At 43.1% G+C, this 17846-nt stretch overlaps 2 protein-coding genes across 3 annotated transcripts in view; both read left to right on the forward strand.

Moving 5' to 3' along the window:
* The window catches only part of LOC133226581 (serum amyloid A protein), a 66013-nt gene extending 58370 nt beyond the window's left edge, over positions 1-7643 (forward strand). The window contains exons 1-4 of one of the 2 annotated variants that reach the window (XM_061380264.1): positions 5882-6020; positions 6362-6480; positions 6804-6942; positions 7421-7643. In XM_061380264.1, coding sequence (XP_061236248.1) covers positions 6378-6480; positions 6804-6942; positions 7421-7562 — 384 coding nt within the window. In that variant the 5' untranslated portion in view covers positions 5882-6020; positions 6362-6377 and the 3' untranslated portion in view covers positions 7563-7643. Of the gene's footprint in view, positions 1-5881; positions 6021-6361; positions 6481-6803; positions 6943-7420 lie in introns of those variants that run through there. The other variant, XM_061380265.1, reaches the window with a different exon arrangement.
* Positions 7644-7954: 311 nt separating this feature from the next.
* On the forward strand, positions 7955-17389 carry SAAL1 (serum amyloid A like 1). Its single transcript, XM_061380266.1, has 12 exons — positions 7955-8152; positions 8423-8536; positions 10440-10523; positions 11989-12068; positions 12464-12523; positions 12698-12813; positions 13908-14091; positions 14351-14433; positions 14578-14790; positions 15582-15778; positions 16323-16415; positions 16945-17389. The coding sequence occupies exons 1-12, from the start codon at positions 8039-8041 to the stop codon at positions 17035-17037; spliced, it is 1431 nt and encodes a 476-aa protein (XP_061236250.1). The 5' UTR covers positions 7955-8038; the 3' UTR covers positions 17038-17389.
* The last annotated feature ends 457 nt before the right edge of the window (positions 17390-17846 follow it).

Below are 17846 nucleotides of genomic sequence, written 5' to 3' on the forward strand. Positions count from 1 at the left end.
ATCACTTGGGGAGAGTCCAACACCCACTTTGCACCAACTTCCTTTCAGGTACTTGTAGACAATAAATGTCTCCCTTCAGCCTCCTTTCCTCCAGACTAAACAACCCCAGGTCTCTCAGCCACTCCTCATAAGACTTGTTCTCTAGACCTTTTGCCAACTTTGTTGTCCTTCTCTGGATGCACTCCAGCAATGCAATGTCTGTCTTGACCAAAAGTGAACACAGTACCCAAGGTGCAGCCTCACCAGTGCAAACTACAGGGGAGATGATCACAGCCCTGGCCTTTTGGCTGTGTTATTTCTGGTACAAGCCAGAATGCTGTTGGCCTTCTTGGGCACACTGCTGGCTGTCAAAACAACAACCCCAGCTCCTTTTCCACAGGGGCAGTTTTCCAGCAACTCTTCTCCAAACCTGTAGCATTGCGTGTGACCCAAGCACAGGCCTCAGCACTGAGCCTTGATGAACCGCATGCAATTGGCCTTCACCCATTGATCCAGCCTGTCAGCTCTGTTCCCAGGCCGAAAGTCAAAACACAGCATGGCACCAGCTACCAAGAAGGAGAAAAACTGCTGAACCCAGGACACCTCTGTAGAGCCTGCCTACCCTCAAACAGATTAACACTCCCACCCAGCTTAGTGTTGTCTGTAAACTTGCTGAGGGTGCATTTGATGCCCTTATCCATATCATTACTAAACAGAACTGGCCCCAGTCCTGAGCCCTAGGGAACACTACCTGTGACCAGCCACCAACCGGATTTAACTCCATTCACCACCACTCATGGGGCTCAGCCACCCAGTCAGATTTTTACCCATCAAAGAGTATGCCCATCCAAGCCATAAGCAGACATTTTCTCCAGGAGGATGCTGTGGGAGAATGAACAGTGTCTGTCAAGGGCTTTTCTGAAGTTCAGGTAAGCTTTGGCATTTTACATGGGTGCTGTCAAAGAACAAAGAACTATGCTTTGTACCAGCACTCTTTCTGCACTTAATACGTATTTCAGCAAGTTTCTTTCCAGGCTTCTAGATGTGGGCCTCTTTATGGTTGGACTCCCATTTTCAGCAGAAAGCCATGGTGTCTGGTCAATATCTGATTTTCACAAATGTCATTTAAAGAAAAAAAAATCGTGCATTGGAACTAAATTTTGTTAAAATCCACAATTTTGTCATGAAATTACTTCAGAGTATTTCTTCATAAAGCATCTTTTTACGTAGTCTTACAACACTTGTAGTGCTGCAAAATAATGCTTTTATTTTCATGTAAAATAGGTCTTAGTAATACAACTTTCAGACTTCTGAAAGGTGCAGTCTGACTTTTTCATCTCAGTTGTAAGAAAGGGTTGGTTACTTCATTAGAGGAATGAAGCTACAGGGAGACAGTGGCAGGCTTTCACCTGTTAGTGTTGCTGGTGGGAAAGCCAATATATAACTACTTCTAAAGAAAACTAAATCTTTGGGGTTTGGATTTTAATACTGGAAACAGCATGGATCCTTCTATTGGAAACACCCCATGCTCTTACAGTAAGACTTAGGAGCCAGGCATCTGTAGTGTGTGGTGTGGTTACATGGATCAGATGATGCTGGTGCCTTTCTCTTGCCTGCCGGATGCATATGCTGTTATTTCCATGACTTGCACTTAAATAACTTTGTTTCATTCAGTGTGTGAATGTAATACCCTTTTAGCCAAGTGCTCATGTTGCCCGCCTTATGGGAATTCAGCTGGCTTTCCAAGAGTGTATCTGGATGATCTCTTTAAGCCAACGGTTCTACTTCATTTGCTCTGTGTAGTTTGTGTACACAGCAGTCTCTTTAGTGCTTCCGTGGATTTTTTGTACACTTGGTTAACTTTCTGTAAGGCTTGAGGATTTTTACAATTAATGTTACTTTCTATTCAGAGCTTTTTTAAAAGATTTTGTCTCAGAACAGTCAAATAAGTAACAATGAGAAGTGTTTCTTCAAATATGGTGGCTAAAGTGAACTTTTTTTAATGAGTTCAGATAACTTGGCTGTCAATAAAGTGTAAAGATGTACTTTCTGAAGCAGAGTTGGAAAATCACTTGTTACATGTGTTTTTATCTCATATGGGTAAGGTGAAGGGACTGTAATGAGATAAGTTGTTTGTTCAGAAGTTACAGTTGTACAGAGCAGTGCCCTCACCCTAAAGCTACGGCCCCTACCAGCTCTTGGTAGCTGTGCATACACCACTGACACTTTAAGCCAGCCTGTGCTGGAGCAGGTTTGCTCCACCTCATCTTTGGGCTTAGTGAGTGACTGTTGATGGAGGGAATCCTTGAAAAGCAGAGAATAATAAAGGGGGCATTGCTCTGAACAACTTCAAACAGAAGCTGTGTTGGTTTTGTTGTTTCTACACCTCCCCCCTCTCCCCCCCCCACCCCAAAAAAGTCTCATACCTCCAAACGTCATTTCACTGTTAGAATCATCATCAAAACCTATGGGGAAATCAATTTTATTTAAGATAAACATCTGCATATGGTATCTGTTTCTTGAAGAGGGGCAAGTCTGCAGTCATTCTATACATCTATAAGCCTGAGGTCAGTGCTAGTAGATTTTCATACAGCAGCATGGCAAAACTCCCTGAAGTGAATTATTGCCCTTGTAACCTTCATGTGCTGTTACTTCCCAGAATAAGCAGTAACTGCATCTGTTATTGTGCCTGAGCTGGGAATTCACCTCATCCCCTTGCTCAATCTGAAATTTACTTGGATTGTGAAATGCCTACATTGCAGAATGTTTGCGGAATGTAGCTTGCATTTATATGTATTTACAATTAAAGGGTAATCAGTTTGAGGTTGCTTTTTATTTTAACTATATCAGAATGCGCCCTATATATGTTATGTTAACGCAGTGTATGCATGCAGCCCATTTCAGTGCTAAGCCAAAAAGGAACATTCCATTGAAACCCTTCTGTGTGCTCAGAGGCAGCTTGCCTATTTGTGTTGCAAAAGCGAAAATGTTTGGCTGCAGCTTGTTTCTGTGGGCCAAGGGCTGTGACCTGGAATGCAGGCCAGAAGGATACCGGAAAGCAGTGCTGGGGCACAAAGTGTGCTTTATCCAGTTACTACAGGGAGGTCCACCACTGTCACTGCTGCTGCCTTCCTTGCTGGAGACCAGTCAAGGGGATGCAATCCAAAATCTTCTAAAGTTCTCCTCCAGTGCCTACCTTCTTGCAATTATCTTTATGTTTGTGCTCTTTGCAAGGAATTTGGGTTTGGAGAAAATGCAAAACACATCAGACCACATCATAATACTCAGAAATATCCCTTATGGTCCTAACTATTGAGCTCTTGTAGGGAGATTTTCACAAAGTCAGTTTTGAAGGCAATGCTCTGTTCTACGTCCCCGGGCAAAATGGTATATGTGTTAGTGAGTCTATACTCCAACTTACAGGAATAATTTTACAGAGGGTTTTTTTTGTGTGTGTGTGTGGTTTTGGTTTTTGTTGGTTGTTGGTTGTTGGTTGTTGGTTGTTGGTTGTTGGTTGTTTTGGTGATTTTGGGGTGGTGTTGTTTTTTTAACTCAAAACCGAAGAGGTGAGCAACAGGGACTAACTTGTAGCCAACAGAAAAGACAGTTGAGCTGACATGTACTGTAAGGGTATAAGTCATCACTAGGACATGAGTAGCATTGCAGCAAAGCACAGCACTCCATTCTCTGCAGTAACTGCGCTGTTACACTGTTAAATATCAGGATCATATGTGGTGGGGGACAAAATTACATGCCTGGTCTGCTGTGTTTTGCAAGGTTTCCTTGCCCATTGGGTTAGGATTTAGATTCTTGCCCCAGATTGTTCCAGTCAGAGATAAAGTGTAGTAGATAACATCTGTCCTGACACTCTAGGCCCCTGGAAAAAGTTGCTTCTGCTCTTAAGCTAAATTCTTGTTTGAAGTCCAGTGATGCCCAAGGAAGTTACCTGCTGGCACTTTATTAGCTGACTTGGTTTGTGCCCCTCTTGTACCTCATATCCCTGCCCTTCATCTCCAGCAGCTAATAGTCTGAAGTGACAAGGTTGTGAATGGGCCAACTACATGTACCTCTTCTGTGGAGAATTTTAAAAAGCTCTCTTAGACTTGTGTGAGAGAGTGATCTGAAATAAGACTCCACTGTCCCTTGTCTCAAAGATTGGTATGAGAAGCTGAGATGTGACTTCACCTACCTTTTCTCTCAGAGATTGGTGGAAGGAGTTGAGGTAAGACTCTTCCACCATCCAGTGTTTGAGGGATGAGTGGGAAAGAGCTGAGATAAGACTCTTCTGTCCATTACCTCAAGGAATGGTGTGAGGAATTGCTGTCCATTATCCCAAGAACTACTCCAGAGACATGTGTGCAGACAGGTGCAGTTGAAGAACTGGCTGCAAGACCAGGGAAACTGGTCCACCAGGAACATGCAATATGTGACATGAAGAATAGAGGTACTCCCCCCAGCTCATTATAAAAGGGGGAAAAGCTAATCACCAAGAGGCACATCACCAGGGAGCCATTAACAGGAGGATGACTCCAGAAGGACACCTCCATGAGGACACTCTCCACTGATGACTACTACGGACTCTGAGGGACACCCTCCATGAGACATCACCATGAGGGCAACTCCATGAGACACACTCCACAGGGTACCTTCAAGGGGACGACTCCAGAATGATGCCTCTACCTCCAACAGATTCTTAGGGGACACTCTGCTCCAATACCGACTACAAACCCTGAAGGACTCCCACCACTGATGATGATGACAATGGATCCCTGGGACACCACTGGATCCACAGTGTGACTTTCTCTCTGCACCCCAAATCCTTGCTTCATTTTTCTACCTTTTTTCCAATCTGTCCTATCGCTGTCCCCTTTATTACAATAATTTCCTTTTTTTGTAGTAACTGTTTTATTAATAAACATACTAATTGATTATGGTACTTGACCTTGTTTGCATCTTAATTTCACTTTTAGGATCACAAACTGAAACAGGATCTGGCACAGGTTTTCTCCAGTCGGACCCTGACAACTTTGTAAAATCATGGATGAGACCATGCAATGTGGAGACATTCTGCACATCAATTCTACAGTGCAACTGCACTCAAACCTAGAGCTTTCTGCAGAGAAAATCCTGTGTCAGTTATTAACCAAGGGAAGTGAGCAGCAAGCATGCTCATAAACAGAGCACAGTGGGTGCTCAAACCGAACCGTGTCAGCAGGGCCTTACTGCTTAAAATCTAGCAGAGTTGTGGCTGCATGGATCTGAAGTTTCCCTTAGGTATGGTATTTACCACTGCATCAAAAACTCTCCTTAGTTTATAAAACTTGGGCCCTACTGAGCCAAGAGGAGCAACAGGATGGCTGGAAGTCCTTCAAGAGGGATCTGTGAGAGCAACCAAAGGCACAACGAACAATTCAGGCCTCCCTTAAGGTGGCATGTGAGTGTGCTATCCTAAAGCATTATCAGCAGGGACAAACGGAGTTAAGGGCAACACTTCAAGTTTTTCATTCCATCAACTCTGAGATCCATCACATTATCCCAGCATGCATGGGAATTTCACCTGGCAGCTCCTGCAACAGTTCTGGTAATGCAGCTGGCTGTTCCTTGTGCACAGACGATCTTGTGCTTCATGATACAGCACAGATGATCAGGCATCTACTCCTCTGAGCTCTGTCCAGCACAAGAGCTGCACAGAAGTGTCACCCTTAAGCCAAGTGTAACACTTCAAGCAGACAGAACACTTGAGTCTTGAGGCAGCTGCTCAGCCTGCTTGTTATGAAGAGCAAACAGTCTCATGGACAGCTAACAAAACACCACATACTTTCTGAAAATTGTGTAAGAGGAACCATGAGCTTTCAGTAAGGACAAGGGCAGGTTTACTGTAATTTCTCTGTTGGAAGTGGTGGTGGGGAATTCCCAACCAATGAAAGATATCCTTTCCAGTTTCCTCTTTTGAGGGGTTTGAATTCCTTATAAATACCCTCTCTGAATCTGACAGCACACAGTACAAGCCTCATCTCCTTTGGCTTTACCCTTCTGCAGTGGTGAGTGATACTCTGAATTTGTGAGGTCCTTGAATTTGTTAGTTAGTATTCTGGAACAGGACTAATGCTTTAGCATGTGGGGTTTCTCTGTATTCATTATAGGAGCAGGAGGGAATGCTAAAATCCAAGTTCCTCATGTCCATCTGCCTCTGTGGCAGAACTGAGCTTGTGGTCATACAGAGGGCATCATTCCTTGGGGTTGGAGGGAGTGGGCTCCTGGGCTAGCCATCAGCACTGGGGCTGTTGCTTGGGCACAGCTATGGGTCTGACGGATGCTGGGGAGCAGTCTCTCAAACGTTCTCCAGAACTCTTCATCTCTCTGTCTCACAATTCTGTGTCAGACTTGGGCCAGGAACCATGAGGCTCTGTGTTTGCTTCGTTCTGCTCTCCATTATTCTCTGTGCAAGTGCTGACTCACCACTAGCCCGAGGTGGACGATTTGTCTGGGATGCACTGGGAGGTAAGCTGCTGTTACCACAGACCTTTCTGTCAGGAACCCCCTGCCTGAGCACAGCTTATTGGTACTTCAATGGACACAGTCCTAGGCGCTGGGAGGACCACAGCTCCACATTAGCAACCCTGCTGTTTTCTGCTGCTGAAGGCCTTGATCATCCCCCACAGGTCCTTTCCATGGGCACACCCCTGTGCAAAGGCCAATGTGGAGAAGTGCTTCTCTGTGTTACTGCTCCTAGGGCCTTTCAGTTCCTGGCTGAAATGATACTTAACTATTTCTGGGATGACACTTTAAAGTCAACATCATGGCTGCTTCTCTGCTTTCCTCAGGGGCACGGGATATGTACAGAGCATACCGGGACATGCGTGAGGCAAATTACAAAGGTGCTGACAAGTATTTCCATGCTCGTGGGAATTATGATGCTGCCAAAAGAGGACCTGGTGGTGCCTGGGCAGCGAGAGTGATCAGGTAATGGAGCGTATTTGTGTCATTAACATGGGTTACTAAGGATCTAGGCATTCCAGTTAGAGTGACATCCTTTTTGACTTGTGCTCAGCTTTTGACCTAGGACAGTGGAGGGGAAGTAGTTAATGTCTGTGCAGCCTGTCTATAGGAATGGTGTCTCTCCTTCACATGAGTGTGAGCCTTTCTTCTTGTCCTCCTGAGACACCTTACCTCTGTGTTTCTGGTGATAAGGAACTCTTTCCTTGTGTCCCTGCTCATGGCAGGGGGTTGGAACTAGGTGATGTTTAAGGTTCCTTCCAACCCAAACTGTTCTGTGGTAACAGTTACGGATGCCACTGTGGTCCTCAGACAAGGACTGAATATGTGCTTGATCTCACTTTGAGAAGCACTGTGGAAAAGCTAGTTTTGCATGAGTGAGGAAATCAAGACAGAGTGTGGTTACATACTGGCTGGTTCACATGGCCTTTTTTCTTCCTGCTAGTGATGCCCGGGAAAAATGGCAAAGCGATGTGAGTGGCAGAGGTGCAGAAGACACCCGAGCTGACCAAGAGGCCAATCGGTGGGGTAGAAACGGCGGCGATCCCAACCGCTACAGACCTGCCGGCCTTCCCAGCAAATACTAACGCCAGCCCGACAGAGCCCCTCTGCTTCCCTGTTACACCTCTTCTCTGCACCCAAATAAAGAGTTTCTCTTGCAAACTGTCCCCCCTCGCTGCTGCCTTACCTTGTGGCGTGTGGGGACCCTCGGGTCCTCGCCCTGGCTTCGAGGGAACCAGGGTAACTGTCACTCTGTGGGACGGTGTCAGGACATCACGGTGGCCACCGGCGCTGCCGAGGCGCGGCGGTGTCCCTCGGCACTTCGGCTGCTCTGGGGGCACGGGAGCTGCTCTCCAGCGGCGAGCGGGTTCCGCCGTCACGAGCGGGGCTCGGCCGCGGAGCGCTGAGGGCTCCTGGCGGCCTGCGGTGAACGCTGGCCCGTGGCCTCCCGGCGTCCCAGCCCGGCAGGGGGCGCTGTGGTGTGCCGCCCAGGCGCCGCTCTCGCCGCGGACGCCTCGTTGGCGCCGGAGAGGCCGCCGTGGTGGTGCTGTGGTGTGCAGCCATGAACCGTAACCCCTCGCCACCTTCCAGCGAGGTGGAAGAGGAGGAGGACGCGGTGGGAAACACGGTGTACAGCAAACACTGGCTGTTCAGCATCCTCACCCGCCTCATCGAGGTGCGAGTCCGGAGGGGTGGGGGCGCCGTGAGGGAAGAGGGCGGCGGGCCCGGTAGCGGTGAGCGTCTCGCGGGTGAGGTGCGGCTGTTACCATGTCCATGGGGATATACACAAGTAGGCTTCCTGCTTGTGTGTTTAGGTTTTGATTATGATTTTTATACTGTGACTGAAGCTTCAGGTCGTTGTTAGTGATCCGTGGCGTTTCTCGGTCGTTGCGTACATACTGCCATAACTTCAATGCACACACCCCCTCTCACCGTTTTCTCTCAGGTCATTAGCCCTGAGAAGACGGAGCCCATCGTGAATCCCGAGGGAATCCAGGTGGAGCTGGACGAGGAGATGGAGAATGACATTTGTAAAGTGTGGGACATGTCGATGGATGAGGTAGGAGCGATACACGGAAGCCAGACCTTGACGGTGGTTCATAGCTGTGGGTGGCTTCTGCCCTGTGTGTTCAGAGCCCTTCTGAAAGTGGGAGAAGGCACAGAATTAAACAGACTCGACCAGCTTTCTGATTATTCTGTTTTGGCTGATAGTGTGCTGTGAGTTATTAGGCAGTGCAAGTGTGCTGAACTGGCATCAAACACTCTCATCACAAAGGCTGCTTTACAAGATGAGCAAGTATGCTGTGTACATTCTTAAACTCAGCACTAGTTTTCAGAAGCAGGCCTTCTGTTGTGTACTAGCTGTTGGGGCCCACGCTGCTGTTTGAGGATGTAAAGCCTATATATGTTTGAATATAAAAGAAACAAGGTGGTCTGTCCCATGTTTCCTCCAGGTGTCTAATGGATCCTGCGGTGCTGTTGTTTAGGGTCAGCTGTCTTAAATGGGGCCTTATGCACACCTGTTGATGTTCTACAGAAAATCATGTTCAGGATTTGAGCCAAAGCTCAGTGTTACTAGAAAACAGCAGCTTAGCTGTAGCAAGAATTAACTCAGGTCCATAGCCTGTGTCTTCATTGGTTTGATTATAGAGATAATATTGAGGCCATCTCTAAATAGGTATATTTTTCCCCCTAGTGATTGTAATGCATCTTGCTGGTAAGCATAGTTTTCTCTGAATGACAAGGAACCTTTTAAAGTTTAGCCAGAGACTTGCAGTGGCAATGTAACATAACTTTTTGGTATTTTTTCTCAACATTCTCAGATGCTAGATCCAGTTCTTGAGTAAGAGATATACATACATTTGTAATTATGATTTTATTTCCTAGCTCTTTGGATATCATAGAATCATAGAATAGTTAGGGTTGGAAAGGACCTTAAGATCATCAAGTTCCAACCCCCCTGCCATGGGCAGGGACACCTCACTCTAAACCATACCACCCAAGGCCTCGTCCAACCTGGCCTTGAACACTACCAGAGATGGAGCATTCACAACCTCCCTGGGCGACCTATTCCAGTGCCTCACCATCCTAACAGGAAAGAATTTCCTCCTTGTATCCAATCTCAACTTCCCCTGTTTAAGTTTTAACCCATTACCCCTTGTCCTGTCACTACAGTCCCTAATGAAGAGTCTCTCCCCAGCATCCTTATAGGCCCCCTTCAGATACTGGAAGGCTGCTATGAGGTCTCCATGCAGCCTTCTCTTCTCCAGGCTGAACAGCCCCAACTTTCTCAGCCGATCTTCATACGGGAGGTGCTCCAGTCCCCTGATCATTCTCGTGGCCCTCCTATGGACTTGTTCCAACAGTTCCATGTCCTTTTTATGTTGAGGACACCAGAACTGCACACAATACTCCAAGCGAGGTCTCACAAGAGCAGAATAAAGGGGCAGGATCACCTCCTTTGACCTGCTGGTCACACTCCTTTTGATGTAGCCCAGGATACGGTGGAAAATGTGTCCTTTGCTCACAAGTAGAGAACTAATCTTGTGTTTTAATATGGTAAAATGCGAAGCAGTTTTTTCTATGGTCTGATCAAGTATTAATGGTAATCCCTACTCTGGTATCTTTTTGTATGTCTGCATCATGTCACTGTCTGAAAACATGATGTTTGCTGAATTCTGAGTTGGTGGCTCTGGCCCTGTGTTGAGACAGAGAGCAAAAGACACTAAATGTGGCTTTTTGGCCCACTGTATAGCAAATTACTGGCACTCTGAATCATCACAGAAGCTGGCTGATCTTGTTTCGTTGAGAAGCAAGGATTATTGGTATTAACTGTTGGGAAAGAACTGATCTCTTTTAGCGAGTTTGACATCTCTTTGATCCAGGCCTTGTGCTGTGAGAAAAGGTTTGATTTTGCATTTTGAAAATGCAGGAGTCTACCTTTTCCTTCACTTTCTCCACAGGATGTCGCTTTATTTCTTCAGGAGTTCAATGCCCCAGATATATTCATGGGAATTTTTGCCAAGTCAAAATGCCCTCGCCTTACTGTAAGTATGGTCTGTCAAAAAGCTGTCACACATTAATAGCAGTAGTAGATAGCTGTATACATGCATTTGCACATAGCTCCCTCCTTCTCTCACTGCATGCTTGGATACCTTAGATGAGCAAGAAGAAAATGCAAAATCTGATTTTAAAATTCTGTTTTTCAGTATTTTTAATAGACTCTAATCAGTAAGTATTTCAGTGATGCTGAAGCTAATATATGTCATTATGATGGATTAAGTTCATGAAACCTGGTTATAAGGTTTGTTATAAAACCCAGGAAAGGTTGCCCTTTTATTTCCTCATTACTTGTTTCAAGATTACTGAACAGAAATGGTCATGAATGTTTAGTCAGACATACAAAAATATGGTGGATTGACTGTGGGTGGACACCAGGTGCCCACCAAAGCTGCTTTATCACTCTCCTCCTCAGCTGGACAGAGGGAAAAAAATATGGTAAAAAGGTTCATGAATTGATATAAGGTCAGGGAGATCACTCAGCAGTTACTGTCACAGGCAAGACAAGACTCAGAGAAATTAGTTTAATTTATTATCAACCAAATCAGAGTTAAGATAATGAGAAGTAAATCCAAATCCTAAAACACCTTCCTCCACCCCTACCTTCTTCCTGGGCTTCACTTTACTCCTGGTTTCTCTCCCTGCTCCCACCCCGAGCAGTGAAGGTGGATGAGAATAGGGGTTGCAGCCAGTTCATCACACATTTCTGCCATCACTCCTTTCTTCTCACTCTCTTCCTGTGCTCCAGCATGCGCTCACTCCCATGGAAGACAGTTCTCCATGAACTTCTCCGACATGAGTCCTTCTCATGGGCTGCAGTTCTTCGCAAACTGCTCCAGCATGGGCTCTTCCATGGGGTGCAGTTCTTCAGGAGCAGACTGTTCCAGCATAGGTCATACATGGGGTCAGAAGTCCTGCCAGGAAACCTGCCCCAGTGTGGGCTCTCCACTGGGTTACAGCCTCCTTTGGGCATCCCCCTGTTGTGGCCTACGGTCCTCCATGGTCTACAGGTGGATATCTGCTCCACCATTCACCTCCATGGGCTGCGGGGGAACAGCCTGCCTTACCATGGTCTCCACCACAGATGACAGTGGGATCTCTGCTTCAGCAACTGGAGCACTTCTCTATTGCTTTAATGATAGCAATGCCAGGTTAGCTTCAAAACAATAGGCATAGAATATGCAAGCAAAATTGATTTCAAGATATATTTGCTTTTATGGAACACCTTAACACCTAAATATGTGAGTAGTACCTGTCATGAGTATATTTTATGCCAGTCTAATGGCATCTTGTAGAAAAATCTGTACCATCTTGGAATCAGTGCATCAAAAGAGCTTGGAAATTAAACTGGAAAATGTCTTTGAATCTCTCTTACCTTTGTCTTACGGTCGTGGAAATAAAATCGTGAACTATGTTGCAGTTGCCTCACTATACTGTGTTTTGACTTTTCAGGAAATCTGTGTGGGAATATTAGGAAATATGGCCTGTTTCCAAGACATATGCATGTCCATTAGTAAAGATGAGAATCTTGGGTAAGTGTGTATGTGCTATATATATGCATGGTGCTGCTTTTCTGGACTCAGAATCGTGAAATATATGTTAAAGAGCTAAATTTGCCTGCCATCCCTCGTGTTTATTCACACCTTTTTGGCTGACCATGTTTGTGTAGGAAGTGCCCAGGGAAGTGAAGGAAAGTGAAGGGAAAAAAGGATACAGACCACTTTTGTTTGTTTGTTTTTAATCAACAGTGAAGTTGAATCTTTAATTTCTAAGTTGGGCAATCTTGAAATACTGGAAACATGTGCACAGTCAGGAAAAGCTGGGTTTAACCTCAGAACGTGACTTCAGCTATGAAATTCACCTTTTTGTAATCTTTTTTAAACACAAATACATTTTATTAACTTTATCTTGTGTTTTCTCTTTAAAGCCAGGTGTTACTGCAACGTCTGTGTGACACAGACTCCCCAACTCTTCTGGAAACAAGCAGGTAGGACATCTCAGAACTTGATGTATCATTAGTGTAGTCCTGCCATGTTCTGAGGCCTGGGAAGAAAACTGACAATATTTCTGTCACATCGTTCTCATTATTTTGGATTTGCACTTGTACAGCTAAAATGAATGAATTGGCTTCTAATTTGTTAAGTGGGCAATTCTTGTCTAGGTTGTTGTTAACTTGCCTATCCCAGCCTGAGGTGGCCAATATCTGGGTTGAGAGAATCCGAGAGAATCCTTCTGTGTATGACTGTGTGTGCTTTATCATGTCCAGCTCTACAAACGGTAAGTTGCCAAAACAAGCCAGGAATTAGTGGGTGTTTGCAGAAAAAAACCCCAAACCCAAACAAACCACCAGAGTGTGCAGTTTCAAAGCCAGATTTTCAACTGGGAGTACAGAATTTCAAGTAAAGCTCATGAATTTAAAGAATACCAAAATAAACTTGTCCTGCCTTTGTAGCTTCACAGATATACCTAAAACCAACCGGGGGAAAAAAAAATAGAGGAAAAAAGGCTCTGTGAGGGAATCAAAATAAGTCTCATAGAAGAAATTGCTGTTTGTCACAGTAAAGGAAAGGACATTGTCCTCATTCAGGAATATGCAGATGTCATTTCTGAGCTCGAAAAAGACCTTATTTAAATTTCTTTTTCTTTTTTCTTTTCCAAATCAATTATGTATGTATGTGTATATATATGTGGAGATAGATATATATGGAAACATATATACGGAATATGAACTGGAAAAATGATTCACTTATCCTGAATGGTGGCTGAGTACTGCACAGGCTTTGGTACACAAATCTGTTGTAGCAAAAATTTAGCAAAAAAACCATTAAGCACCTAATAATGGAAATATTTTGAATAGCATTTATGTTTTGCATCCAACTCCATTTTAACAGCAGTTATTATTTGTCTAAGAATCCTAATAGTTTATTCTTTTCAGACTTTTCTTTTTCATGAGAATGCTCAGGAATCCTGCTCCATCCAATTGCAATCACAGACCTACTTAAGTAAAATGCAAATTGGCAGGTGTAAGGTTAGCAGAAAACTGCATATTTCCAGGCATATCTTGGAAAGTTTTACTTCCGTAGCAGAAGTTACGACTTTTCAGGAATGTGATTTTATTTTGCAGAATAAAGTTCCTGCTTAATAAATGGCATGATAAAGAAGTCACTGCACTTTCCGACAGTCTCTATTTATCAGGCTGTTCACCTGATCTATGCTACAAAAAAGAGTAACAATCTTTAGTAGGCCATGAAAGAAACTAATATATTTCAGCTGAATTTACTCTGAATACTTTAATATATTAGAACTTTGAAAGCTAATTTTTGCTTTTTATTTTCAGTCTCGTTGAAATTTTTACATTCTCTCTTGTGCAGTTGAATTGCTGGTAAAAGTAGGAGAAGTGGTGGACAAACTGTTTGATCTAGATGAGGAGCTAATGTTGAACTGGATTAAAAATGGCACTTGTCCGTCGGTGGGACCATCTGTAGATGATTCCCCTGAAGAACTTCCAGATTTTAAGATTGTGCCTTGTATACTTGAAGCAGCCAAACAAGTCCGGTATGTGAGATTTCTTTACGGTTTTGTGGCTGAGGAGACTCCTTATAACCTTGTTAAGGCCTGTGTGTGAATTCTTGATTTCATTGGGAGCTGCATAGTGTGACAGGTCACTAGAATACCTTTTCCTGTACTTACAGTTTGAAGTGAATCAACTAGTTTTGTTAGCAAAGAGAATGGCAGTGATTGCTGATAGTCTTCTGTGTGTCCAAAACACACAGAATATATAATCTTTCTTTGTTTTTTTGTTTGTTCTGTGTAGATCAGATAATCCGGAAGGACTTGATGTTTATATGCATATTTTGCAGCTCCTGACCACAGTGGATGAGGGTATTCAGGCAATTGGTAAGACACTTGAATTGCTACATATGATGGGACCAAGAATGGCAGTGACTTCTAGTTCATCAGATATTTGATGGGTAGAAAAATTATTTATGTACCTAGATTAAATTTGTTGGGTTGGTGGGTTCTTTTTCTTTCTTCCTCAAGTGCAGGTTCCTGATGGAGGAAAAGAGACTTGGAGTTTGCTGTATGACCTCGTTTGCCATGACCTTTGCCAGCCAGATGATCCACCGATCGTTGTGCAGGAGCAGAAGACTGTATTGGCCTCTATTTTGTCTGTACTTTCTGCTATGTTTGCTTCACAGACAGAACAAGAATACACCAAGATGAGGAAAAGCAAGTTGTGCTTTTTCTTTCTGGGTTTGGGGGTTTGGTTTAGGGTTATTTTTCAGTTGTTTTCGGAATTGACTCTTATGTGGGGTGAAGGGTGATTAATTTATTACTAGAGATCAGTTCAGAACACAGAATTCTATTACATTTTTTAATACAGTAAGATTCTTTGCTGGTAACTCTAAAAATCACAGCTAGCTCAAAGTTTGGTTACTGGATCTGTCTGAAGAGTTATAGTAATAGACTCTACAGATACTGTTCGGTTTTCTCCATTGGATAAATTAATGAAAGTTGGAGAATTCCTCTTTCATGAAATCTAAGCGCTTTGTAGTGTTTTTATTTTACTATTATTTTTTTTTAGCAGAGGGAGATTCTGCACTTAAGTCCATCTTTATCACTTGTTACTTTTCAGTACTTTGTCAGGTCTTTAAAATTGGAAGCTACTTTGGGAATGGGAATCAGGGTCATCTGCAGGAGAAAGACATTGGCAGTTTGGTTTATCAGACAGAATTACCTGGATGCAAATTTAACATTCTAGCCTCAGAGTTACTACTGGAAACATTTTCCTTCTCATATTCCTTACCATTGGAATATGTTTTATAGATAAAGGTTAGTTCACATTAAAAATGGTTTGGATTTTCTGCTACATTTCTGCTTGCTTCTTTAAAAAGTCTTTGAGTGATAATACACAACAATGTCCGTATACACGTTTCTTTACCTTTTGTATAAAATCTGGTGGTGTGTTTCAAAATTTTAATGCCTTGAAAAGATTGGAAAAATTTTCAGTGTTAAGCTTCCATTTTCTTGTTACTTTATATTAGATATGCCTCTGATTGGCAGCTTGATTCGTATCTTACAATACATGGAGGGCTGTGGGAAGAGAGCTGGCGAGAGCTCAAAGGAGTCTGAAGAAGAAGAGACTGGAACAGCTGATGTAAATGACAAAGATTTCCATTTAAAAATTTTGAAGGATATTTGCTGTGAATTACTTTCCAATATGCTTCAAGAATTGACCAAGGTAAGGATAAACAAATTCTGAGAGGGATTTCTGGAGGGTAGGTAAGAAAAGAGACAATACTATCAATGTGAATATTTTTCTGTGCAAGTGAAGTTGCATACTGAAAATTCATTAGGAAGTTAATCAGAAGGTGGGTAGCACAATGTGTGTTAGATGGCAGGGATACACAGGCTTTCTGAGATGTGTGCCTTTAGGTTCAAGACTTTGTGTGATAAATTCTGTAGGTGTATGTTGCCCTTCTGTTTGAGTGAAAGTCAATTTATTTAAGAAAAGAATCTGAATACGAAGAAGAATATGTAAATTTGTGTTCTCCACTAGACTTTTTTATTATGGGAGCATTCAGATTAAGAGTCTTACGATGTGTGAGCGTTCACACCTTTTGTATCTGCTGTGGCTGATATTCTCCAGGAGCTCTTAAGTTCTGGTGGTTTTACTCCTTTTTGAGAACAAAGCACGTACTGTAGAGACTGTGTGCACCATTTTGAGTTTATTCTTTCACAGCTGTTCATGACATGCTAGTTTTAATTCTTATTTTATTTTCCAGGAAAATACTTTAGAAGGACTACACCAGGGACATTTGAATGAGCAGATATGTTCCTGTGCATTTCAGAACCTCTTACCTCTGTATTTTGCATCAGTGAGTATGTGACAAGGACTTTAACATAAGTGAAAAAATACTACTTGGGTGGCAAGATCTTTCAGAACAGATGTGGGAGTAGGACAGACTTGCTTGGACACAGATAATATGCCATTCTAGAGTCTTACCCTCTCTGTCTCTTCTGGCTTACTTCAGCCAGAGCTTTGTCTAGATCATCAGCTGATGTAAGTGTAAACTGTGCTGAAATGAATGGATAACTGAAATTTATGCTAGCTGAAAATTTGTCCTGTATATCTTTATAGAATAATTATTCTAAGTATTTTTTATAGGGAGGTTTTCTTTGTGTACTTCTAAACAATAAGAGTTTGGGGAAGGCAGTAATATTTCAAAGTTTAGAACAACTGAAATTCCACTGTTATTTGCAGTGGCTGCTGGTGGCTGCTGTTGGTGGGAAGGTACAGAAATAGAAAGATCGCCTATACCAAGTGTAATAATTTTGTGTCCCATACAAGTTATTTTTTTGTCTTCCCTTTCTCCTTCCCTTTTTGTGTTTGCAATTTATTTCCAGGTGGAGAGTTTCCTTGAAGTTCTGCGTGAGGCTGATCAGACACTTGCTGATAATCTAGAAAAACGTTTCCCAAGCCTGAAGGTTCACTCCTAAGAACGTACAGGAAATGTTTTCCTTCTTTGGAATGAAGATTTTAACTGTTTTATTACAGTGTGTCAGAAATCAAGTTTTCAGTAAATGCAGAAGAATGAGGCAACTTCCTTAGCCACAGGTGGCTTTTAAGAAGTCTTCCAGGTAGCCCTGATTAACCTAGGGTTGATCTGTTCTTTATAGGGAAGGAAACAACTGTAAATTAAATTCTGTATCTTCCATCCTGTTTGCTCTGGTGGTGAGAGACTTGGTTTCTGATTGCTCTTCTGCAGCATAGGTTTATTTTGTTTTGGGTTTTTTTTTGATAGCTTTTGATTCTATGATTTTCAACTTAAATTGAAACAGCAACATGAATGAACTGAATGAACATGAATGAACACAAATGAACTGAACTGAGTTCACATTTGTAATGTGATGCTGTTTTTTTTTAAGTTGCTGTTGGCAGAAGGGTTGATAGGAAATCCCAGATGTCCTCTGCTTAAGGGTCTTCAAGCACCTGATAAAAACAAGAGTTAAATTACACAGAATTATTTGCATTTTCCTTTTTTTTTTTTTCTTTAGTCTTACAGATCATATCAGCACCTTGAGCAAGTATTCTATTAGAAATGTTTCATCCTGGTCCTTTAAGGTCTTCACACTTCTTACACTAAAACCTCTTCCATAGTGCAGCTCTGGGTTGTGGCATCTAGGTCCTGTGCAGTTTAAAGGACTTGAGAATATGGTTACCAGGGGTCTGTGCTGCAGCTTCCAACCATTGCAGCCAGTTATCTAGAATTAGACTTGTAGGTCAGGTTTGGTTTTAACCTGTGGCG

The sequence above is a fragment of the Neopsephotus bourkii genome, unplaced genomic scaffold, assembly GCF_033783945.1.
Source record: "Neopsephotus bourkii isolate Nb327-2 ecotype Australia unplaced genomic scaffold, CSIRO-AGI_Nbou_v1 NB_1792, whole genome shotgun sequence".
Classification (NCBI taxonomy): Eukaryota; Metazoa; Chordata; class Aves; order Psittaciformes; family Psittacidae; genus Neopsephotus; species Neopsephotus bourkii.